The 25,926-nt window shown below is 42.0% G+C and overlaps 2 protein-coding genes across 3 annotated transcripts in view; both read right to left on the bottom strand.

Annotated features, from left to right (window-relative positions):
* Positions 1 to 9,208, bottom strand: part of TXK (TXK tyrosine kinase) — a gene marked incomplete at its 3' end in the record, with an annotated part of 43,733 nt that extends 34,525 nt beyond the window's left edge. The window contains exons 1-5 of the mRNA XM_080698167.1: positions 9,114 to 9,208; positions 7,625 to 7,718; positions 4,948 to 5,153; positions 2,978 to 3,043; positions 597 to 651 (exon numbers count right to left, since the gene is read on the bottom strand). Of these exons, the coding sequence (XP_080554293.1) occupies positions 597 to 651; positions 2,978 to 3,043; positions 4,948 to 5,153; positions 7,625 to 7,718; positions 9,114 to 9,193 (501 nt within the window). The 5' untranslated portion in view covers positions 9,194 to 9,208. The remainder of the gene's footprint in view (positions 1 to 596; positions 652 to 2,977; positions 3,044 to 4,947; positions 5,154 to 7,624; positions 7,719 to 9,113) is intronic.
* Positions 9,209 to 25,007: 15,799 nt separating this feature from the next.
* The window catches only part of TEC (tec protein tyrosine kinase), a gene marked incomplete at both ends in the record, with an annotated part of 87,141 nt that continues 86,222 nt past the window's right edge, over positions 25,008 to 25,926 (bottom strand). For both annotated transcript variants that reach the window (XM_080697574.1, XM_080697573.1), the window contains one exon: positions 25,008 to 25,091. In XM_080697574.1, coding sequence (XP_080553700.1) covers positions 25,008 to 25,091 — 84 coding nt within the window. The remainder of the gene's footprint in view (positions 25,092 to 25,926) is intronic.

Genomic DNA, 25,926 nt, shown 5'->3' with positions numbered 1-25,926 from the left:
GTTTGTGAGGTTACAGAGTATTTTTGATTGCCTTTGATACAAATGTTATATTTAAAACTCAAATATAAACTTTACTGAAAGAATGCATATCAGAACAAACGAAGGTATCTCAATACATTGCAGTTGAAATCGTTTCTGGGGAAATTTATTTCTGAAATTATGATGAAAATCAATGAAAACATGATTTGATGTAAATATATCTGATCTGCCAACTTAATCAGATAATGTGTAGTGGGGATAAAGTTGTAGTAATATTTTAGAATTATAAAGAACAAGAAGTAGAGCCGGGCGTGGTAGCACATGCTTGTAATCCCCGCGCTTGGGAGGCTGAGACAGGAGGATGGCACAGGTTCAAAGCCAGCCTCAGCTACTTAGTGAGGCTCTCAGCTATTTAGTGAGACCCTGTTTCCAAATAAAATATAAAATAGGTCTGGGAGTATAGCCCAGAGGTAGAAAGCCTCTGGGTTCCACCCCCAGTACCACCAAAAAAGAAAGAAGAAGTAAAATACCTTTTAATTGGCTAAAGTATTCATATTATACCTTTATCAGAAATTTTTATGATATTCACAAATTTGCCCATGAATCCACTGAATTACCTCTTGTCTCAACAGATGTTCTGCCTGATTTCTGGTAATGTTTCTGTGGTACCACCTATAAAAGCAACAGAAATTATTTTTAAATTCTGTATTTATTGATTTATTTTGTGGTACTAAGGATTGAACCCAGAGGCATTCTACATTCAAACTACACCCCCGGCCCTTTTTTATTTTTTTGTTTTGAAACAGGGTCTTGCTAGGTTGCTAAGATTCTCCTATCTCAGACTTCCAACAACTAGGATCACAGACATGCATCACTATGCCCAGCTTCCTATTGACATAAATTGTGTGTGTGTGTGTGTGTGTGTGTGTGTGTGTGTGTGTGTGTGTACTCTTAAATTTTTGACCTAGGAATCCCACTAAATTTGAGAAGGTAAATTTGTAAGTGACTTTCTAACCCTAAAATAATCAAGGATTCAGTGTAGAGATAGTGAGATAAATTAAACTCACACTTCTGTAAAGTTCAGAATAAACAATATGGTTTTGGGTTGTTTTTTTTTTTTTTTTTTTTTTTTTGGTGGTACTGGGGTTCCTGGAATCCCTTCTACTGCAGGCTACACTCCCAGACCTATTTTATACTTTTTTATTTCTGGAAACAGGGTCTCTTAGGCCAGCACGGCTGGCTTCGATGCGTGATCCTCCTGTCTCCGCCTCCCAAGCGTGGGGATTACAAGCGTGTGCCACCACGCCTGGCAGCAATATGTTTGATATTTAAAATGTCTATTATTTTAAGAGAAATCGTATATTCAATTTTAATATTTGATTTCAAATGTATAATTAACTTTAATTAAAATTTGATTATTCTTATAAGTGTAATTATAATTATTTCAAATGTAACTATAATTCTTTTTAAATTAGTCAAATTTAGTCTAATTGAGTTATGAGACCTTGATTTCCTATATTTATAAGTTTAACTTATGGTTTCCAGAATCATTTAAAAAACATACATAGGGTTGATTACAATTGTAAATTTTTCCTGTCAAGCACTAGAAAGAGAATTAGATGTAATCAATTTATTAATGCAAATTAAACATTTCAGGAAATTTAATTAACTGAGCTTATAAATGTAATCAATTGTTTAAGGACATTTAGTATGTTGAGTGTGAGTTAGAATGACTCTTCTTACTTATTTAGGTATATAAATAACACATCAAGATTTACATGTTGAAAGCCGGGCATGGTGGCGCACACTTGTAATCCCAGAATTGGGGAGGTTGAGACCGGAGGATCATAGTTCGCAGACAGCCTCAGCTATTTAGTGAGGCCCTCTGCAACTTAGTGAGACCATGTTTCAAAATAAAGAATAAAAAATAGGGCAGGAGGTGTAGCTCAGAGGTCAAATGCCCCTGGGTTCCATCCCCAAACCCCCCCTCCCAAAAAAAAGATTTACATGTTGAGTTTGAGGACTTACTGAAAACTACAGGGTTTTTTTGGACTGTATTGATGATAATTTGTGTATACATGTAAAGCTAATGCCATTTTCAAACAGAGCCTAAGTTGCTGAGGCTGGCCTAAATCCTGTAGTGTTCCTGTCTCAGTGTCCCAAGTACTGCGATTTAGGCATGTGCCACTATGCCACTGAAAATCCAATGTCAAATTTTATATATATATAGTACTAGGGATTGAACCCAGGGGCATTTTACCTCTGAGCCACAGTCCCAACCTTTTTTTTTTTTTTTAAATTTCTGCTTTGAAACAAGATCTCACTAGGTTGCTAAAAGTCTCACTAAGTTGCTGAGGCTGGCATTTTGTTGTTGTTGTTGTTGTTGTTGTTGTTGTTGTTGTTGTTTTGGTTTTTCCTAGAAGCCCTTCTACCTCCGGGCTACACTCCCAGACCTATCTTTATATATATATATATATATATATATATATATATATATATATATATATATTTTTTTTTTTTTTTTTTTTTTTTTAAAGAGTCTTTTAAGCCAGCGCGGCTGGCGCGATCCTCCTGTCTCTGCCTCCCAAACGCAGGGATTACAAGCGTGCGCCACCATGCCCGGCTGCGGCGGACTTTGAACCTATGACCCTCCTATCTCAGGCTCCCAAGTAGTGGGAGCACAGGCATGCACAACCATGTCCAGCTCCAATGTCATATTTTAAAGTAGAATTTTTCATTTAGGACATACAGTAAAATAGTGTGAGATGAATGTTTCGTTTTACTCTACTGCTGTTAAAAAGAAAAATGGCCAAACAAAACAAAAGAAACAAGTTTAAGAAATAGCAGTTTCTGAATCAACTATGATAAGGATCTCTTTATTGCTAAGCCTGTCAAATGTGTTACTTTTTCTTTTGACAGACCAAAGGCAGTATCTATTCTTTGAAGCTGCAAGACTGTTCCTGATTTACCCATGAGACACATGGTAGAGGAGACTTACTCATATATTTCCAAATTGGTGAGTCTGTTTTCAGTCACATAGTTGCTTGGGATTAAGCCTTCATTCCTACAACAAAAGACAAAGCAAAAACCAAAACACTCAGTCTGGTTCTAACATTTCAGGTATAACACTTTTAAAACCCCAAGGATGACGCCGGGCGTGGTGGCGCACGCTTGTAATCCCCGCGCTTGGGAGGCGGAGACAGGAGGATCGCGCAGGTGTAGCCCGGAGGAAGAAAACAACACCCAAGGATGGAGAGAAATCAAATTCATTTTACTGATTAAACTGTTAAAAAATAAATAAGTTTTTTAGTTTTTTTCTATTTTTAACTCAATCAAAATCCTCATACAAGAAATACTAAGGTTTCAACTTATAATTTAGGGAATTTTATGATCTCCCTATTTTTTTTTTCGACACTGGGGCTCAAACCCAAGCTTTGTGGATGCTAGTCCATCATTCTACATCCCCAGTACTCCTAAATCTTTTCAAAGGTGAAAAATGACAATTGGAAGTCATAGTGACTAGGTAAAAACATAAAACAAAAAGAAAACACCAATTGCAAAGATATTAGCTTTGTTCTTTTTCGTTGCTACATGAATTTGCTTCATGTTCCATAATACAGATATTCTCATTAAGCCACTTCCCATTACAAGTAATGCTGTAAAGAATTCCTTGAATATGTCTTGTGCAAAGAATGTTTCTCTAAGGCTGATACCAAGCACGGGAATTGCCAGGTCACCAAATATATGCTTCTTTCGGCAAATACAGTAAATGCCCTCAAAATAAGATATCCCAATCTATACACCAATTAGCGGGGTAAGGCTTTCTCTTTACCTATACTTTCACCAGCATTTGGAATTACAGAAAATTCTCCAAGATATATTTTTAAAAAATATAAGCAAGTTTCAGAATGATGGATAGATGAAGTGTGGCAAGATTTAGGTGAAACAGTGCCATCTGTTTCAAGTGTGTATGGAAGCTCATTGCAAACGATGTGGAAAGATGCTCATGAAATGGGTAATGAAATGATGATCACTGTCGGGAAAGAGACTAGGTTTGTGGGAAGTAGAAAAGCAGAATTTTAACATCATTTTAAAAATCTCTATTTGCTTAACTATAGAATCCATAATTAATACAGTGGTGTTTTTTTTTAAGTCTGAGGCAGGCCAATAGTCTAACTACAGATGTGGCTAATCATACAGTCTTGAACCTACTAATGCCTCTTTTTCCACTGAAAAAACCTCCATCACATGTTGAGCATACACTCAGAACCAAGACAATCCAGTCGTTAGGAAAATGATACTTAAGGGAAAACATACATAATCCAGGTGCTCGTAATACTTAAATAATTAGACCCTACAAATCTTGGCAAATATTGGAAATCAAAGCCAGGATTCTCTCCTTGAGAGCCCAGGTGTTCCTTGGAATTCTTCTCAACCCACGACATCAGTCAGACTTTACTGATCTATAACATCATGAGGTCTAATTCACATCCCAAGGCCTCTTCTTTTTTTTTTCAATATAATCCACAACTACTGCAAAGCTTGCTTCCAACCCCTAGGCAGTGTAGAAAAACAAAGTGAATAAGGCACTACTTCTGTTTTTATCTTAGCACTTGACCTGGACAAAAGATAAATTCCCAAAGCACAAATCAGAATAAGAACCTATATGGTAGAATAGAACCACTATTCTCATTTCACTGGTAAAGTCGAAGGGGCCAATGACTTGCCAAGAATACACGACAGTAAATGACCCCATCAGGGTGCCAGGCCAGGTGACCTGGCTCTGACACACTGCCTGAAGTCACTGTTCTAACACTCTCTCCTATAGACCAGGACGAGGGAGACAAGTTCTCTTTCATGCAGGGAAGTTATAGACTGGAAGAAAGCGAGCCGGTAAACGTCCTTATGCTTCGGAGTCTAGGGGTGAACCGAGGAGGAATCTGATACGAACTGAGCCCTGCATCTTACCCCATACGGTCTCTTGCTTTCCACCAGTGAGGGTCGTGCTTCTCTAGTATCAGGTACTCCTCTGCTCTCTTGAGCGCTAAATTACAGGGCTCTCGGGGCAGAAAATCATAGAGCGCTTTCACCTGGATGTTCTCTTCAGCAAGCTCAGAGGGTGGGAGCGGAGGCAGCGGCTTGTGTTTTGAAGGCTGCACACAGCCCCTGTTGGACTGGAAGTACAAGGAGACATGTATTTAAAAAGAACAGCTGGGGGTGGTGGCGCACGCTTGTAATCCCAGCATTTGAGAGGCTGAGACAGGAAGATCGCAGTTCACGGACAGCCTCAGCTACTTAGTGAGGCCCTCTGCAACTCAGTGAGACCCTGTTTCAAAATAAAGAATAAAAAAAAATAGGGCTGGGAGTGTAACTCGGAGGTAGAACCTCTGTGTTCCATCCCTAGTACCGCAAAACAACAACAATAATAATAACAATAATAATAATAATAATAATAATAATGATAGAGCTAGGGGTGTGGTTTGGAGGTAGAATACCCCTGGGTTCTATCCCCAGTACTGCAAAAATAAGTAAATATATATATATATATATATATATATATATATATTTTTTTTTTTTTTTTTTTAAAGAACCTGGGCATTCAGCATATCCACCTGCTACCTCACTTCCCCCATCTAGGTACCCCAAGGCAGAAGCCAGGCTTGGAGAAATGTAGGAAATGACTAACTAGCTTCAGGGCCATTCTCATACTCATCATCTGCAGTTAGTTCTCTTGCCAGCATCCCACTGGAGGTGTGAAAGTCATTGTTCTTAAAAAAAAAGATTTGTTTTTTTGGTTGGTTTTTTTGGTTTGTTTGTTGTTGTTGTTGTTGTTGTTGTTGTTGTTGTTGTTGTTTGGTTTTGGTTTGCTTTTTGGTACTGGGGATTGAGCCCAGGGGCATTCTACCTCTGAGCTGCATTCCCAGCCCTATTTTACCTTTTATTTTGAAACAGAGTCTTGCTAAGTTGCTAAAAGACTTGCTAAATGCTAAGGCTGCTCTGAAACCTACGATCCTCTGTCTCAGCCTTCCAAGTGCTAGGGTTACGGACCTGTGCCACCATGCCCAGCCCAGATTCTTCTTTTTTGAAAGAAGAGAAACACTGCAAAAGTCAAACAACAATAAATGCTGGCAGGATTGTTGGGAAATAGGAACTCTTCTGCACCGTTGGTGGGATTGTAAATTAGTGCAGCTGCTACGGAGATCAGCATGTGGATTCCTCAGAAAACCTGAAATGGATCCACCATATGATTCAATGATACCACTCCTGAGTACCTGTCCAAAGGGACTGAAATCAAAATATTATAGCAATACATGCATATCCATGTTTATGGCAGCACAATTCACAGTAGCCAAATTATGGAACCAACCTAGGTGTCCATCAACAGTTGAATAGGTTACAAAATTATGGAATATACACACAATGGCATTCTACTCAGTAGTAACAAAGAAAAAATTACTTTCAGGAAAATGGATGGACCTGGAAAACTTTATGTTAAGTGAAATTAGCCAGTCACAGAAAGCAAAGGGAAAGTTAGGGAGGTGGTCTAGGGGAGGAGGAGGGGGAAAAAGATTCAGTGAAGAACCCACTTCCACAGACATTATGTACGTATGTGAGAATACCAAGGCCAATCTCAATACCCTGTATGGGGAAGGAGGGCATGGGGAGGGAGCCAGAGGAAAGCCCACCAAGGGCTGTGTGCATGTATGTCACCATCACTGTGAACTACATTATGATGTGAGACTATAATGTACCAACAAAAGTATGAAAATTATTTTTTAAAAAAGAAGAGGAACTGGGCCTGGTGGCACACGCTGTAATTCCAGCATTCAGGAGGCTGAGATTAGAGGATCGTGGTTCGCGGACAACCTCAGCTACTTAGTGAGGCCCTTTGCAACTCAGTGAGACCCTGTTTCAAAAATAAAGAATAAAAAATCGGGCTGGTGGTGTCACTCGGAGGTAGAATGCCCCTGGGTTCCATCCCCAGTACCACAAAAAAATAAAAAATAATAAAATAATAAAAGAAGAGAAGTGACCCTTCCCTTTTCTGTGTTTGTGTTTACCTCTCTTTTTAGGACACCATTTCTCCAAACAACTAACTGAAATTTGGTCCTCACCTCCAATGGTGGTAGCCAAAATACATTTTTTTTCCATTTACTTACAGAATCAAGCGCTATCTATGAAGATAGCAGAGGAGGTTATCTTAACTGGGTTCTGTTAGGTTCTGGACCCCCCCCCCCACGGGGCAGGGGCGGGGCTGGAAGCCAGGAGGCAGGGAGACCCGCCTCCTTACCCTGCAAGTTCCAGGGTTTTCCCACGGAAAGCCACTCCCCTTTGATAAAAAGGGGGACTGAGCGATCCAGAAGAAGAAGCAGCTTGCGAGACAGAGAGATTCCTACACTCGTGGAAGGCTCTCTTCCACACACCTCCCCCACCACCCCGCAACCGCGACACGGGGGTGGGGGAGGGAGCTGCCCGGGACAAGTGGGCTGGACTAATAAAAGACTTATGGTACCTGCATGGATGATCTCGCGTGTCTGTGGAACTTGCAAACCTAATAGGTTCTTTCTTTCACCTTTTTCAGAACGTCCACTCGGTGTAGCACTTGTTATGTGCCAAGCTTGACACCCGCCCAAAGGGTACTCACTGGTTTCTCTCTTGACAGCCATGGCCTGCGACGTTGCCTGTATTTTTCTGAAAGTTCTTCGTCTTCGCTCAGGCTTATCTGTGTCCTCATTTGTCTGAGATTAAAAAGCAAGCATGTTAGAAAGGATGATTGGGATTGAGTATCCATAAATCCCTAGTGAATACAAAAATAGTAGAAAAAGTCAGGTATCTTTCCAACTGCGTTTTTACTTAGAAGACCTCTGAGCTACCACTTTGGGCAACTTACCAGCTCTTGGAAAATAAGTTTCCTTATCTGAGAACTGGAGATACCAAAGAACATATACAGTTGTGAGGAAATAAAATTGAGAGAACAGGTCATGTGCCTGGACAGAATCTGGGGCATAGTAGGGGCATAAATTATAATCACAGCAATAAAAATCTGAGCCTTGTATCAGGCACAGTGCTTATCATTTTGTATGCATTACCTCATTTGGTGGCACCTATTGTTATCAATAGACAAGATGCAGTGATTAAGAACATGAATGAAAATGGAAGGAACTAGAGAATACTATGCTAAGTGAGATCAGCCGATCTCAGAAAATCAAGAGTCAAATATTTTCTCTTATGTGGAAACTAGAGAGAAAATAGGAAATTAAAGGAACCGACCAATAGAGTAGTAGAAGGGAATTGAGGGAGGGAGTTGGGAGGGGGGAAAAAAGAGACTTGATGAAGCCAACAGTTCAAATAATGTGATGTCCATCTCTGAAGGTTTCACTGTCAACCTCAGTAACACATACAAAGGGGTGGGGGGAGGGGGAGGATCTGGAGGGAAACACATGAAGCTTGTGCATATGTGTTTATATCCCTTCGAACCTCACTATGATGCACAATTACAATGTACCAGTGCAGTTATAATAAATAAATTTTAAGAATTAAAAACGTGAGTTTGAATCCTAATGCCGCTCTTTAATAGTGTGAGCTTGAGCAAGTAATGTAATCTCTCTACATCCCAGCTTCCTCATCTATAAAGTGGGAATTGTAAAAAGAAGACCATAGGTGGTTTTGCAAGTTATATGCATGAATAACTGTAAGCCTCCCAGACTTGTGCCACACATTCAGGACACTCCTCTTAAATGTCAGCTGTTACCATTACCATGCACCTTGGATTTATTTATTATAGTCTTATACTGGACACCAAGGTATAAGACACACTGATAGTTCAGGAGAGATGGATCAGATAACTAAGACATTTCTTGCACTTACCAAGGAAAAAGTGCAGAGTGGAACACAAATACATAAACAATAGATACGTAATAAACATCACATTATATATGTAATAAACATCACACGCTTTATGGAATAAACATCACATGCCACATGCTATGAGAATATGGTGCCTTTCGGTGACTGAGCAAACAGGAGAAGGGTTCCCAGGCAGAGAGCAGCAGATATGAAGAGCCATGGAGACTGATAGGTAATAAACTGTGAATTAATTCATTTCCAAGAAATTGCCTCAGGAGCAGACTTACCGCTTCTGTACCGAACAGCAACAGCAGCAACAGAAAACAGACTGGAAGGTATTATCTGAAAAACAGAGCATTCTCGCCATCAGGGAGCCACAAGTCCATGGCGTGGGCTGGACGAAGCTGAGGGTGCTATTCCAAAAGAGGATGTCTCTCAGGAGACAGGCATGGGAATTGTTTTAAAGCCTCTGAACATCTCAAACATGCCCTTCACTAGTAGAAGATGAAAAACTGTTGCTATAGAAAAAAAAAATCGTTCACTGGCAGTCTGGCCAGTGTGGTTTCCCTTCTCAGGCTCTTCTTCCTTAATCTGGCTCATGCATTTCCTCAGTCTACAAATGATAAATGACAAATGATAAATGACAAATGATAAATGACTTTATGGTGTCAGGGCTAACATGTAGCTAACAAATATACAAATAATAAGATCCAAAGATAATATTCTCCTAGGAAATCTGGTATCAGAGATTTTGAATTGGGTCCATCACATTTCTTTAAATTTTTAAAAAATAATTTTTAAAAAGCTCTCAACTTTTCTATCAAGCCCAAGTATAAACCGAATATTTAAGAAAATAACTAGCTAGAAAATCTGTGTTCTGTTTACACTTTTATTGTCAAACTTATTTGATTTGTCTGATAATTCACCTTTTTTAAAAGGTCACAAATAAGTTTAGAATTTCAGAAAAAAGGATGTTTTATTTTCATAGAACTGCATTCCACAGTCAGCTTACACTCATATTGACACCTAAAAATAAAGTTTTTTTGAGGCAGCAAAGCACATTAGAAATACCATTAGCGTTGAGGTTAGACAGACATAGATTTCAAGCCTAGCCATGTGGCTGTCTAAATCTGAATAAGTTTTCCTAGCACGAATAAGTCTTAGTTTTTCTTTCTGTAAAAATGAGGTCAATGATTCCTACCCATTTTGAGGAGCTGTCAAGGGCAGGGGTCAATCTCTAACTTGTGACAATAGGGAAAACTCTTAACTGTTCTGTGTTTCAGATTCTCCACGTGTAAAGTGGGAATGGTAGGATGCTTAATGAGCAAGGCTGCTGTGTGGACTAACCGAATTGACTCAGTTGAAGCACCTAGAACAGTGTCAAACCTATAGAGTTATCAGGAAGACATAGAGCCGGGCGTGGTGGTATACGCCTGTAATCCCAGCATTTGGGAGGCAGAGACAGGAGGATTGAGGTTCTCAGCCAGCCTCAGTTACTTAGTGAGGCCCTTTGCAACTCAGGCCCTGTTTCAAATTAAATAATAAAAACAGGGCTGGGGTGTAGCTCAAAGGTAGAATGCCCCTGGGTTCCATCCCTGGTAGCCCCCCTCCCAAAAAAGACAGTATAGTAGGGTTGTTGTAAAGATTAAATTAGATGCCATCTTTAAAGTCCCTGGAAATAGAAGGGAACTTTTCAGGAAGGATCTCAACAAGAATGGGAAGGCACACTCAATTTGGAAGAAACTCAGCAAGCTTTATTTATAAAAAGAAGTAACAATAAAAATGTAGGCAAAGTGGAGGCAAGCTGCAGGATTGTGTAGGAACTGAGGGCAGGAAAGGCTAGAGTCTAGAAGAAGAGCGGGTTGGCAGTGCAAGCCACTGCAATAAAAGTAATTGTCACGTATCAAGGGACATAACCAGCCCAAGGAGACCTCTCAAGGAGAAAATGGGGAGGACAAATATCCTCACTTCACTCCCTTTCTCTCTACTGCCTGGTTCTCCACTGGCTTAGCCCTATCAGAAGCCAGATTCCAGCCTGTATGTCTGATAACAAAATATTGGTTCTTATCCCGAGGCCAGATCAAATAATCATGACCAACTTCTGCATTCCAAATATCATAGTTCATTGGATCAGATAACACTAGATTCATGAGAGGTAGTTTGGATCACATAAATATTTAATCCACGATCAAACATTTAGTCTTTACTAGTAGGAAGCCAGGGACTACTTTTCAAGTTGAAAATCTTGCATCCTACTAAAATGTATGAATACACCAATAAAAAAATCAAGAAATCACTCCCAAATTCCTGGGGATTTGTGCTGTGATCTTCATTCTGGGATTTTCCAGAAGCTCTGGAAGCATCTTACCCTTCCTTTAACACTTTGTCAGAGGCCATCATCAGTAATAATTTGAGTAATTATGAATAAGAAAGAACTTATCCCTAGACTTTTATTTATTAATTAACTTATTTATTAATTTATTTATTTTTGCGAGTCTGGGGATGGAACCCAAGGGCATTCAACATCCAAGCTACACCCCCTGCCCTATTTTTTATTCTTTATTTTGAAACCAGGTCTCACTGAGTTGCAAAGGGCCTCACTAAGTAGCTGAGGCTGTCTGTGAACCACGATCCTCCTGTCTCAACCTCCAAAATGCTGGGATTACAAGAGTGCGCCACCACGCCCAGCTCCTAGACTTTTAAATATGTGACCAAACAAATCCCAGGACTAGTGTTAAGCATAGGTCTCCCCCCCACACACACACAGTGGGAATGAACTTACCATATGATCCAGCAATATCACTCCTGGGTATCTACTAATACATGAGTATCTATGTTTGTAGCTGTTCAATTCACCATTACCAAACTATGGAGCCAGCCAAGAAGTCCATCAACAGATGAATGGATTACAAAGCTGTGGGATATGTACACAATGCAATTTTACTCAGCCACAAAGAAAAACACAATTACATCATTTGCAGGGAAATGGATGGAACTGGAGGAAATTATGCTAAGATTAGTCAGTCACAAAAAATAAGAAATCGGATCCCTAATATGTGAAAGCTAGGGAGAAATGGGTCGTAGTAGAAACTCTACAAACAGATTCCATAGATGTGCAAATATGGTAACCTAATTGAGCGGATGGGAGGGAAATTCTCTATTGCACATAATGTACTTTAACAAACATATCAATGTCAATAACTAAGCCAAACATGAGAAGGAGGGAGGGGGAAGGAAAGGGGTGGGACCTGGGCAAGGGCTAATTGGGTAATGTGTGCATGTATGTCTCCACCATCTTGCATCCCACTAAAATGTATGAATACACCAATAAAAAAAATTTTTTTAAGTAGAGAAACAAGTCGGGCATGGCAGCGCACGCTTGTAATCCTCGCGCTTGGGATGCAGAGACAGGAGGATCTCGCAAGTTCAAAGCCAGCCGTGCTGGCTTAAAAGACCCTGTTTCCAAATAAAAAAAATTTTTTTTAAATAGATCTGGGACTGTAGCCCGAAGGTAGAAGGGTTTCCAGGAACCCCAGTACCACACACACACAAAAAAAATCCCATAACTAATTTGAATCTATTTCCTAGAGCCACTTCCAAGGCCAATCAATGTATCTGAGTTCTGATAGAAAACATGGCAGAAATTGTAAAATTAAATGTGGGTTGTATAAAAGTGAAGCAAGTCAGAATAAGTTTATGACTATAGCAACGCACTGTGCCCAAGCCCACTTGGAGGTGTTCAGATTAAAACGTGCTCCCTCCTTCCCTTAAATCACCATTGTTCTCTCTCTACTTGATCATCCCATCAAAGACAAATATGCTGTTACATCAAACATTAAAAACAAAACTAAACAAAAACCTACTTAGCGACCTTATTTCCTCCATCAGCTTTGCTCCCTGTTAATGGTGCAATCTAGAAATCAGTAGTCTATACTTGTCTCCAATTGTTCTCCTTCCATTTCCTCTTAACTCATTCCAAGTCAAACTGTTGCAGCTACCACTTCTTAAAAAAAAAAAAGAAAAAACTGCTCTTGTAGCCAGGCGTGGTGGCGCATTCTTGTAATCTCAGCATTAGGGAGGCTGAAACAAGAGGATTGCAGTTGCAGTTAGTGGACAGCCTCAGCTACTTAGGCCCTTTGCAACTCAGAATCAAGAATAAAAAATAGGTCTGGGGGCATAGCTAGGCGGTAGAATGCCCCTGAGTTCAATCCCCAGGACCACAACAAACAAATAGTGCTCTTGTTACAGTCACCAGTGGCCTCTGGACCACTAAACCCCAAGTCAGTTCCCAGGTCCTCCCCCTCCTGTGTTTCTCAGCAGACCTTGGCACTCTCTCTCTTTGGCTTTGCTCCTTCTCAGTCTCCTTTGCTGCTTCTTTCTCTATTTCCCTGACCTCTTCCTAAAAGGCAATCCCCAAAACATTTGATCTCTTTTCTGTCTGGTTCCTCTCCTGCAGCTTAATAACCATCTATCAGCTGATGACACTGCATGCACACATCTGGCCCCATTCTAATGAACTCCAGACACACATATCAAATCACACTCAGATTCCTAGCGGACACCTCACATGAACATGTGATGAAATCCGAGCTCCTTGTCTTCTTCCCTTTTCTCCAACTTGCTCTACGTACCCTCCCCATCTGTCAAAAGCATTTCTAGCTTTCCAGTGGCTCAGGCTGATGGCCTTGAAGTCATCTTTGATTACTTTCCTTCTCTCACACCACAGGATAATCTGTCAGGAAATCATGCTGAGCATGCCTTCAAATAATAGATCTGGCCCTAGGAATGTAACTCAGCGGTAGAGTGCTTGCCTAGCATGTACAAGGTCCTGGATTCAATTCTCAGCTCTGCAGAAATTCATGCATATATACATCATGTGTATATATGTCTATATTGCATGCATGTATGTGTGCATATGTGTGTATATTTGTACACACATGTGTGTATGCATGCATGTATATTTACATATATATATATATATACATACATACATACATATTCTCTAAGAGTTTCAATACTGGAGATGGGCAGTGGTGATGGTCGTAAAACAATGTGAATGTATTTAATATCACCGAACTGTATATTCAGAAATAGTTCAAATGTGGCCAAGCATGGTGGCACAACCTGTAATCCTAGTATTTGGAAGGCTGAGACAGAAGGATCGCAAGTTTGAGAACAGTCTCAGTAAGTAGTGAGACTCTCATCAACCTAGCAAGACTCTGTTTCCAAATAAAAATAAAATAGGGCTGGGGGTATAGCTCAGAGGTAGAATGACTGCCATTGCAATCCATTCCCATCTTTGATGAGTTCCCTTCTCTGATCTGCTCTGCTTTGTGGCTCTTGATTAAGTACCACTTTAGATGGTCATTTATTTGGGGAAGCTTCATCTCTCACGGGGTTCTCAGTCTCCCCATTATCAACATTTAGACAGGATCGTTCTTTACTGCAGAGAGCTCTCCTGTGTATGATAGGGTGCTTGGCAGGATTTCCAGCCTATATGAACTAGGTGCCCACTGCAGCACTGACACCCATACCACTGCCACCCTCCAATTGTGAAAAACAAAACATTTCCAGACATTGTCAAATGTCCCCTGGGGGTGACATCACTCGCAATCTGAGAGCAACTAGATTCTGAACTCTTGTAAGCTATGCAATTTCAGGGACAACAACTTATACTTTTTTGTCTTCTACGTAGCATGTAGCATCAGTACCTGACACATAGCCAGAATTTAGTAAGGAGCTGTTAAATAAGGCCTCACCAGCTCATTCCCCACCATATTATATCTTGTCTCTCCTTTCCAGTAACTCCTTCTACCACATAGTAGCTCACAACCTGATGCTGGCCACAGAGACAGCGAGGTTGACCATGACCTTTTGACTAGAGGGGAGTGGCCAAGATGAAAAACTTTTGAGCTTTAGCTAGCAGTTGTGGTAGGTCATGAGTCTAACCTTTTGTTCTGGGTCTATTAAGAAAAAAAAAGAAAAAAAAGAAAAAAATGTGCTTATCTAAAATAAAAAATCAAGTCACAAGGTGCTAAGTGAGATTATTCAAAACTCACTGGTAATCAATTATTTTTCTGATAGGATAGCATATGGACTCAGTTGCCTTTTGCACCAGGCGGATGTGGCATAAAATGACTGCTCCATTACCTTGTAGCAATGAGACGGTTCTTAGCAACTACTCAGATGCCTTGTCAGCAAACTGTAGGTAATAAAATCTATCTTCTGGGAACTGCCGTTCCCCATTTCTACCAACACAGCCCTTACCATATGGCAGGCACTATCCACAAGAGATATCGCTGTACTAACCCAACAGATTCACTCATTATACTAATATTAAAATAGGACCTGTTCTTCGATGGGAGCTAAAAGGTCTAAGAAATAAACTAAGTCAGAGAGAGGCTCCAGAATTTGTCCAGTCACCTACTAAAAAGCAGCTGAGCCAGAATTTAAGCCCAGAGAGTTTTGCTCAGAGCCCATGGGCATGGCGCTGCCAACTGTGCTTATGGACAATAGGATAAAAGGAGAGAACAGAGGCAAAGCAATCAGTGCAGGGCAGTTGGCTCCTTCCCCTCCTTTCCCCTCACCCGGTTCAATAAATACTTCATTCAGCAAGTATTTATTGAGTACTCATAAGGTATACTTAAACCCATAAAAGTGGGTGTGTTTCTCCTTCTGAAGACAACGCAGAGCAAGAAGGCCAAGTCAGCCATGGCAAGTATTTGGTCCCCTTCTACTCTTTGGAGTCCTGTCTCTACCTTTGACTCCAAAGGCAGATGTGCCCCCACTCAGCACTCTAATGGTTTCTATAACATCCTGTACTGCTGCTGCTTTTAACAGTGTTTTCATTTGTAAGCATGACACCTGTTGGGTCCAGGGAGGGAGATTCGCTCCAAGGAACTGGCTCACACTACTGTGGAGGGACAGCAATTCCAAAGCCTGCTGCTTTACCCCAGGAGGCTGGAGACTCAGGGCGGAGTCATTTTCTGTCTTAAGGCAGGCTGCTACAGAATTCCTTCTTGCTTTACAGGAGGCCAGACGTCCATCAACTAATGCCTTCAGCTGTGGATGAGGCCCACCTCTATTATGAAGGGTAACTTACTTTACTCAAATTCCATTCACCTAAATATTAATCTCATCCCCAGACACCTTCATGGAAGCATCCTGAATGTTTGACCAAAGAGTTGGGCACCATGGCCCAGCTATTGTGACCCATAAAATTAACCATCATGACAATTTAAATGTAAACACATAGAACTTCAAAAGAGAAGCAGCTGGTATCTGCCAATAGGCAGGAGTATCTGAGGACTAGGACAAGGCCTCCCCTGGCTCCCTGAGTTCACAGTACTTGGCTGCGGACCACACAGTGGACTATAAACCCAGAGACACACCCCTTGGTTATTTTACTTTCATCAGCAGCCTGGAATTTTGGAAGGAGGCTTCACAAAAGCACTTACTTTCTTTGATTCAATAGCAAAGACACTTGCCTTTAAATACAGGTGCAAACCCACACTGCTTTAATTATAAAGTTTTGTTCTATTTCCCCTGAAAACCAAGAGAGGTGTGAGCAGCGAAGCCAACCTTTGCCTTGTCCATGGACCCATCGCTCCCGCTCAGCATGAGTGCTAGCAAACAGTTGCTGCCCAAAGAACAACTGTTGATTCAACTCTTAAGACTGAAAACAAGCATCTCTTTAGTGTCCTTTTGCTTGGCCTGACTTCCCACAACACTAGGCATCTTCATTTACAGGTTGAAGAATTAGACTGGAATTCACCCGAAAGCAGGTTTCTGTGATCATTAGACCTGTGGTTGTTTTCTGTTCACAGCGTCACAAGTCTTCCAGGTGCCAGAGTGAACGGAGAGATCCCTTTCACATGCATTCTGTGATGACCAAAGTCATTTTCTGAATCCTTTTGTTGATTAATCTGCAGCGAAAATGCTCTTGCACTTTTCTTTCAGAAAATTCCCAATATAGGCAGGAGAAACTCATCCATACCAAAGGTCTTTGCCACAGACTCAAACATCCCAGAGGTGAGCAATAACAGTTTGTCCGCTGAAAGGACCTGCGGAAGGATGTATTCAGGGTTGTAGGAAGGAACTGGGCTTCCTCTCCCATATTTACATCTGTGCTGTTCTTTTCATCTACTTCTTATTCCTCTACAAATATCCTTAATGATGTGCCATGTGCCAGAAAACCAGAAAAAGATATTGCGCCTGGATGTAATCTCTCAGTGACCTTTTATTTATTTATTTTTATTTTTTATTTTGGTGGCAATAGGGGTGGAACCCAGAGGCTTTCTACCTCTGGGCTATACTCCCAGACCTGTTTTATATTTTATTTGGAAACAGGGTCTCACTAAGTTGCTGAGAGCCTCACTAAGTAGCTGAGGCTGGCTTTGAACCTGTGTGATCCTCCTGTCTCAGCCTCCCAAGCGCCTCAGTGACCTTTTGAAACTGGCACACGGCTCACGGGTCTAGCAGTTGGATTTCTGTTCATTTGTTGTTTGTGGGTTTTCCTGGGAAGACTTTGTCCTCCCCTCATCTAGGATGGGTGCCTGTTGGGGTGCCTTGCACCACCCGAGGTTTCTCTGTGGCCCAACAGGGCTTTGATCTGGAGCAGGACACGGGCAAGAAGCAAGGGTGAGAAGCACCACTTTTCAGGGGAGCTCCTGAGGTCACCCCTTGTCAGGCAAGACACAGAGATGAAGAGAGGAGTAGCCCCGGGGCCAGGCTATCTGGGAAGCAAAAGCAGCTGGCCTTTTTTTGGTTCTAATGTCTCGAGGTTAAATGAGCGTCACCTCAGGTTCATCCCCTGGTATTTCTGATGTCAGAGTTTCATTTTGAATCAGCGCCTTGAGTGAAATCCATCCCTATAGACTTTGGTCATCATAATTGGCTGATGGCCAGTGATTTTTATTTAAAAACATGACTGGAAGCCAAGCATGGTGGCGCAAGCTTGTAATCCCAGCCTTCCGGAGGCTGAGATCGGAGGTTGTGGTTTGTGGACAGCCTCAGCTACTTAGTGAGGCCATTTGCAACTCAGTGAGATCCCGTTTCAACAATAAAAAAGACTAAAAAAAAAATAGGGCTGAGGGTGTAGCTTTGAGGCACAATGCTGCTGGGTTCCAGCCCCAGTACCGCAAAGAAAAAAAAAAAAATGACTGGAGACTGGTTGAGTTTCAGGAGCTGCTGTGAGCCAAAGACTGGGCTTGGTGGCCAACCCAGGGCTCTGGCCTGTGGTTTTAAAAGGAAGAACCTCTGGTGCCGGCCACATGGGCAGCAGAAGAGCTGTGGGAAAGCCTCGCAAACCTGTGGGTTTGGGAAGTGGCTCCGGATGAAGAGAGCTGGCCCTGTAAGTTGGTGGCTATCTATACCTTCTTTTTCCCAAAGTTTACAAAAAGCCCAACTTCCTCTTTTCTCTGCCCTAAATGCCATTTTTTAGAGTCTTTTGAAGACATATACATTTTAACTAAATTAACCCATGTTATATGGGAGGCACCACACAGCCAGCTTTTCTATTGCATGGATTTCGCCTCTGATCAGGAGTTAAAAGAGTTTCCCTGGAGCCAAACCACCAACCCACACCATGGGGTGGTGGGGAGGAAAAGATGATTTTTTTTTATTACAATGTTTATTTAATTTAGAAAAATACCACTTATTCTAAGTTTATGCCTTTTATGTACTTGGGGTGCTTTGTTATCCTCTGCTGTGTGTGAATACCTTTTGCCCCTTTGGAAATAAAATGTCCATCTTCTAAGACACATGATGGTCACCAAAGATGTTATTTTTCCTAAATATATTGACAAAATAAGTGAGCAACTCTGTATTAGAACCCAAACTTTTGTTTTGTTTTTTGACATCAGGCTGCCTGTGGAACCTTAAAGTAGGGAAAAATACTATATTAGGGGATGGATTCATGGGTAACTAAGAGGAGAAAGGTACCTGGCTACTGGGAGAAAGGTACCTGGCTACTGGGACAAGAAAGAGATAAACTAAATGGGATTAAAGAATGATGCTTGCTTGGCTTGCCTGGGGCCTGAAGATGCACAGTGTAGGGGAGAGGGTACAACGAAGACTCTAGAAGCCTGAGCAGCCAGATGTGGCACCCAGCACCAGGGAGCTTGTGTTCCAGGGAGTAAGAAAAGTCCTCCTGAGAAAGGCTCCAGTTTCCTAGCTTCAGCCAGGGCAAGTTCCAGGCAAGGCATATCCCAGTACCTGAAAGCCCTTGCTGGTCTTTGTAAGAATTTTGCTTGCTCCTGGTAATGAGCTGGACTTTGCAGTCGCCTTGCTCACAGCCGCTCCCCATCCCCACACTTCGGGTCCCATTTCCTAGAACTGTTGTCTGTGGGCTCAGAGTTCGCGATAAACTCACAGACATCACACCCAAGACATCCCAGACAACTTGTGATGTGAAGAAGCTCTGGGCCAGGCCAGAGACCTGCTGGCAGGGCTGTCCCTGGGCCAAGCTGGGCTCACTGCCTCCCTGGGCAGGGTTTGGGAGGATCCACAGAGGAGCCACAGGCTCTGCAGGTTAGCAGACAATACAGCTGGAAGCCTCACAGGTGGTACCAAACATGGCTGCAAGGATTGTTTTTTAGATAGGTATAGAGGGGGAAAATGAAATTATTTAAAGACAAAACACAAATATCTTTGTGTCCACTTTAATATGGAGCCTGTTTGGGAGAAAGGGTGTCAACCCCAACCGGAGATGAATGGCTGCCAACTCAGACAAGTTTGGCTTTGACCTGTGATTCTGTCAGCCTTAGCCACTGTGTTAATCTGTTATCTTAGCCACTGTGTTAATCTGTTATCTCTTGTCAAGAAGAAAAGTATTTTCATAACTAGATAAACATTTAGGATCTCATGGTTTCTGTGGGTCAGAAGTTGCGGAATGGCTTAGCTGAGTATCTGCAGCTCAAGGTCTCTCATGAAGTTGCAGTCAGGCCAGGCTTGGCTGGAACTGGAAAATCCACCTCTGTGGCATTGGTTTCTCTAGACAGGATTTCTCCATATGCTGCCTAAGCGGGCTCACTGCCTGGGAGCTGGTGGCCCAAGAGACAGAAAGCTCAAAACGAGGGCCTGGGCCTTCTTATAACCGAGGCTCAGAGGTGGCATGCCGTCATTTTTACCACATTCTCTTCATGAGAAGTGAGGAACTGGGCCCGACTCATACTCAAGAGGAGAGACTGCACAAGGGTGTGATTTCCTGGAGAAAGGTGTAGCTGGGGGTACTTGAAGCCACCTACACCGGCCCCTTACTTAGCTTCATGTTAATAACAATAGTAATAGTAATACCGGAGGATTTTGACCTAGCAGCGTTAGAAACTGCTTTAGAAACAGGTTTTGGAAAGACAGTATAATCAAAGGGTCTTTCCCGCTCAAATGATGGAGAGGAACCCAGAAACCATGGCTTAGCTGGCCTCGTCTGATTATGACTGAGCTTCATGGAAGCCTGATTCCATAGGCATCCAGAATTAAAATTGTAGACAGTATTTTTTTCCTCCTTTTTTTTTTTTTTTTTTTTGGTACTAGGGATTAGAACCTAGGCCCATCTTAAAAGAGCTAACCTAAGAATAATTGGCATGAGGGAAAAGAAGGTGAAACCAAAGGGATCAACAATCTTCTCAAAGAAGTCATAGCAGAAATTTTTCCAAACATAGAGCAAGAGGTCGATACATAGATACAGGAAACTTATAGAACCCCTTTAGACAAGATCAGAGAAAAGACTCCCCATGCCACATAATAGTCAAACTGACCAATGTAGAAGCCAAGGAGAGAATCTTAAAGACAACAAAAGACCAAGTGACATTCAGAGGCAAACCAATTAGAATCACTCCAAAATATATACTTTTCTTGTGATATTGGGAACTAAACCCAAGGCCTTTACCTTGGAGCTGCATGCTCAGCTCTTTTTATTTTTTGTTTTGAAACAGGGTCTGGCTACATTGCTAACACTGGCCTCAAACCTGCAATCCTTTTGTCTCAGCCTCTCCCATATACTGGGATTACAGGCATGCACCACTACACCCAGCTCCAACTGCCCTTTAAACAATAAATGTATTTGGCTAAAGACTCTGACAAACACATAAACATTTTTTATTGATTTTGATGCACTATGAGACACTGTTGGCTTTTCTCCTGTCCACACCACTCACAGATTTACCCAAAAGAAAATGGAGCCATTTGGGTCTAGCTACAGTTTATGGCAGAAGGAAACAGGGGGTTCTCATCCTTAAATCAGATGGCCAGAAGCTGGGAGGCTCATTGAGACTGCATCAAAAACCGTCACCTTCCAAGCCAAAGAGAATGATTCTCAAGATACCCAGGGATCGCCAGTCTCTTACTTCATCCCCTGGGCTAGGTTTAGACCTGTCTCAGCCCTCACAACTGTTATTTTACATATACCCAAACCCTCCTTATTATATTGTTGTTTCTCTAGTTCTGACCTCAGGGAAAACAAAGAAGTAATGTTTGCAGGGCTTTTAATGTTCAAGATTCTTATTTTGTCAGTGCTCATCTGTGTCCTGCGATTGTGGCTCAGGGGTGGGGACATGCGTTGCTGCTTTCTGGTGTCTTCTGCTTTGACCTGCTTGGCCTATTTTTTCTGATAAGAGGCAGCCTTGTTTTCATCTGGATGGATTAAGACTATAAGTTACATTTGGGTAGGCGCAACTAGAATAGCATGGTTTCGTTTTTACAAATGCTGCCAACAAATGTTGGTTTCCATCAAGGTGACTTGGCTCAAACAGATGATATTTTAAAAGTGCAATCAATTTTCCCTAATACCACCTAAAAGTTAGGAGTGCAAAAAGTTGACTTTGCCCACTGGCCTGATCTGGTATAGCTGAGTTTTGTTGAAGCTTGATTCCATGGCATCCAGAATTAAAATCAGAGACAGCATTTTTTGTCCTTGTTTTTAAGGTCCTCTGAATCTTACAGCTAAATCAATAAGCATTTCCCAAAACTGCATGAAGTACCAAATAGTCTTCTAAAGGAATTCAAGTATTAAGTTCATGATGCACCCACCAAAAAACGTTGTGTTCTGTCTCTGAGCTATGCCCCCAGTCCTATGTTACTGTTTATTTGAAATAGGGTCTCACTAAGTTGCAAAAAGCCTCCTGTTGCTGAGGCTGGCCAGGAATCTGCAATCCTACTGTCTCCGCCTCCCAAGTACTGGGATGACAAGTGTGCGCTACCACACCTAGCCGCACCATCATTTTTATCTGTTGTTTCTTTATTTATTTTTGCGAACACCCCCAGCCCTATTCTTTTTATTCTTTATTTTGAAACAGGATCTCACTAAGCTGCAGAGGGCCTCACTAAGTAGTGAGGCTGTCCATGGACTGCAATCCTCCTGTCTCAGCCTCCCAAATGCTGAGATTACAAGGGTGCGCCACCATACCCGGCTATCTATTGTTTCTTTACACAATCCTGATGGAAGGTAGACAGAGTGCTCACTTTACAGACAGAGATTTAGCATAAATTGGCTAAGACTGACCCACCAAAGCTGTAGCAAAATGGAAACTAGCACTTGGCCTCCTGGCCTTCAACTCCAAGTTTTGTTTTGTTTTGTTTTGTTTTTTTGTTTTGTTTTGGTGGGTCTGGGGATGGAACCCAGGAGCATTTGACCTCTACACCCCCTGCCCAATTTTTTATTCTTTATTTTGAAACAGGGTCTCACTAAGTTGCAGAGGGCCTTACTAAGTAGCTGCCTCCACAATTGGGATTACAAGCGTGCACCACCACGTCTAGCTCAACTACAAGTTCTTTATATTCTGTATCATTCTGGAAACAAACATTTCAGCCGATTACATTTCAGCATACATTACTAATGGGATAACACTATTTTTGCTTGTTTGTGTTTTTCCAGTGCTGAATGTTTATGAAAATTACATCATCAGAATGGTTATTCATTTATTTATTTATGTGGTACTGGGGATGAAACCCAGGGGCATCCTACTTCTGAGCTACACCTCAGGCCCTCTTTTTTATTCTTTATTTTGACAGAGTTTCACTAAGTTGCTGAAGGTCTTGCTAAATTGCTGAGGCTGGCATTGAACCTGTGCTCCTGTCTCGGTGGGATTACAAGCATGCACCACCACACCTGGATTACAGTGCTTATTTAAATAAGAACAAAACCCTGTTGCTATATGTGAGAAAATTACCTTCAAAATTTCACAAGTTCTATGTATTAGACAAAACTTCCGGTGTTCAAGAATAGGTAACATGCCCAGAACACAACCCGAAAATACATAGCAAAGCCCATCTTACTCACAGATGGACAGAATCATGGCTCTCCTCCTGCAGGGGCATCGAAAAGAGTCCTCAGTTCCTCCGTCACTATCCACAGGCAAAAACACATCTTTTAACTGAAATCAGATTTCACCCAAGAGGTTTCTCACCAGCAAAGTTGACCCCACCTATTTTTCTCTTCTACAAACCTCAAAGTCTGTGAATGACAGCCCAATGCCCCATATAAGAAAGTTAGACAATCTGCATACATATCTCTGAAGGTGGCTGCTATGACTTCCTTGTTCCCATGTGCGTGGGTAAGTCTAGAAAAAAACATTTGCAAGAAATCATACAGCCAAAAAAATCACGTGGTCAAAGGTACCTTCAAAACCATCAAGTCAAATTGCCTTCTCTGGATGGAGCCTAAAATAAAAGAATAGAGGATGAGGTTCTTGCCTAAGGCCCACAGTTACTGGTAGGAACAACTGAACTGGATTCAGCACATGGACTGCCTGACACACAGGCTGACAGGCTGAAGACCAAAATCATGGTTCTCCAGTATCAGGTGAAATGCTGCTCAGATCAGCCAGCTCTGGCCTGTGTGCTTACCAAGGCTCCATCCGGGGCTCCAGAGAGGCCACGGCAGCCCCAGGTCTTCCTCAGCTTTTTATCTAGCAAAGGCCAAGACCTGGGCAATAAATGGCCTGTGCCATTGCTAACTGCCATGGTTTCCTTTTCCTGGGGCTCACAAGGAAAAAAGAAGGCTCTAATTCCATGGGTGTCTCAGAGATGATGAGGGTGTGAAACCTCAAACTAAATGGGTATCACAGATAGTCTTGTGGATCCAGGAACGTAAAACCAATCAGATCTCCTGAAAAGCATCTGGGAGGCACTTGAAACCATCTCTCCATTTCCCTCAGTAGCTTCCTGGACTCTCAGCCTGAGCTGTTCCTGGGTCCTGTGTGAGATGGGGGTGATCTTTGTGAGGGGCATCACCTGATCCTTTTGCTCCAGAGCCCAGCACCACCAATCAGAGCATCGATTCTCTGGGGCAGATTCTTAAGGCTTAGGACATGAATGACTCATTCATTCAAATTGCCACCTGATTCCAATTACTATGGCCACCATGTGCAGGACCATGCAGCCCCAGGACAGGCCCTGCTGGGGCTCAAGCTGCACCAACGTCCCCAAATATGTCTACCTGAAGGAGAAGAACATTAGCAATATAGGACCCAAACTTCTCAGTAAGGAATATTTGATCCCTGAGAGAAAGAAATCGACCGTTGTCAATAGTCTCTAGGCCTGAAAAGGTAAACTCACGTATTACAGAATGAAAAAGTTTCAATGAAAAGACAACACATACTTCTTATAAATATATAACTTTATATATTATATGTATTTACAATATATACAGCATACAAGTATTTTTAAATGTAATACTAAGAACAGTCTTTAAAACAGAGATGTTTCCAAAACAAAAATTGGATACTTATCCAAGATGGGTTCCTGATTCACTTAGAATCCTGCTCTAGACAGTGCCCCAGGCCCAGATTTCTGTAGAAGTCAAAAGGAGAAGAGTTCCTGATACATGACTCTAGCGCCCTTTCCTCCCCAACATCCCGGCTTCTGCTGGCACCAGCTGGCATGGTCCCACATACACCGCTAAGGTGGGAACCCAGGGGCCCAGGCACAGTGTCTGGTCCACCATTGGCACTCAAGTTCCTGAGAAATAAATAGAAGCAGGTTCTTTTTATCACTAGCTCTAAGGTATTGTCTCCACAGTCTGGGAGACTCAGTCACAGAGCCAAGGTTGATCCAGAAGCAAATGCTTTAGGTATTTATAAGTAAAAACAAGTTCACACATCCAGGTGTCAAATAAATTAAGTCTGCCACAAAGCGCCACTTCTCCTCACGCTTCAGGATCTGAGAGCCCCTGGTCGAAACACCACTTATCTTCCAAAAGTTTCTTCACATTCAACAAGTTCATCAATGGTGCGCAACAAATCTTCAAATGAAGGTCTTTCCTCTGGTTTCTACAATTAAAAGTCAAAGACAAGCTGTAAGTTCCAGAAGCCAAAGAAAAGTCTCATTGTCTAAGCTCCTATTGCATAGTGTACCACAGAGAGGGATTCATAGCTCTGGGACTAGAAAGTTCTGGCATCTTCAAATGGGTCTATCTCTACACTATTCTACCCTGCATGCATTGCTGCTACGCTGACCTCTCTAAAACGCTGCTTTTGTGCCCCTGTGCAAGGGCGTACTAAAGCTCCTAGTGCCTGAAAAATCAAGTCCTGCTCATTTGCTGAGTTCTCTATAACTACTCCTCCCCATTCCGTTGCCCAGTTCATTTCCCAGAAAGAGCCTCATATGTGCTCACTGCTAAATCACACTAATTTCCACGCACGTGTATACACACTTAGTGATGCTCAACTTCCCCCCCTCCCGTACCACTTCCTGCCCAGTAGGTCTCTGCCTGTCCCAATAAGTGTTCTTGGGAAGTATTTCAGAACAGCCTCAGCAACATAGTGGGACCCTCAGCAACTCAGCGAGCTCCTGTTTCAAATTTTAAAAAAAGGGGGTGGGTGGGTAGCTCAGAGGTAGAATGACACTGAGTTCAATCCCCAGTACCACACACATACACAAAAAAAAGTTATTTTGGTTTTAATCTCTTCTGTGAAGTGAGGTGACATTTCAGTACTTCCAAAAGTACAGAGAGAGAGAGAGAGAGAGAGAGAGAGAGAGAGGAAGCTGAGGTTTAGAGGGTGAAACCTTCCTTGGTAAAAGATAATAACTAAACCCCACAAGTGGTCCTCCAATCGGAAGCGAGCCACCTCTCTAGGCTTATTATCCCCTAGTCCCTCGCTCAGG

This window comes from Muscardinus avellanarius, assembly GCF_963383645.1.
Source record: "Muscardinus avellanarius genome assembly, chromosome: 6".
In the NCBI taxonomy this organism is placed as follows: Eukaryota; Metazoa; Chordata; class Mammalia; order Rodentia; family Gliridae; genus Muscardinus; species Muscardinus avellanarius.
Note: the sequence above shows the minus strand (reverse complement) of the source record. Positions and strands in the feature narration are given on the sequence as shown.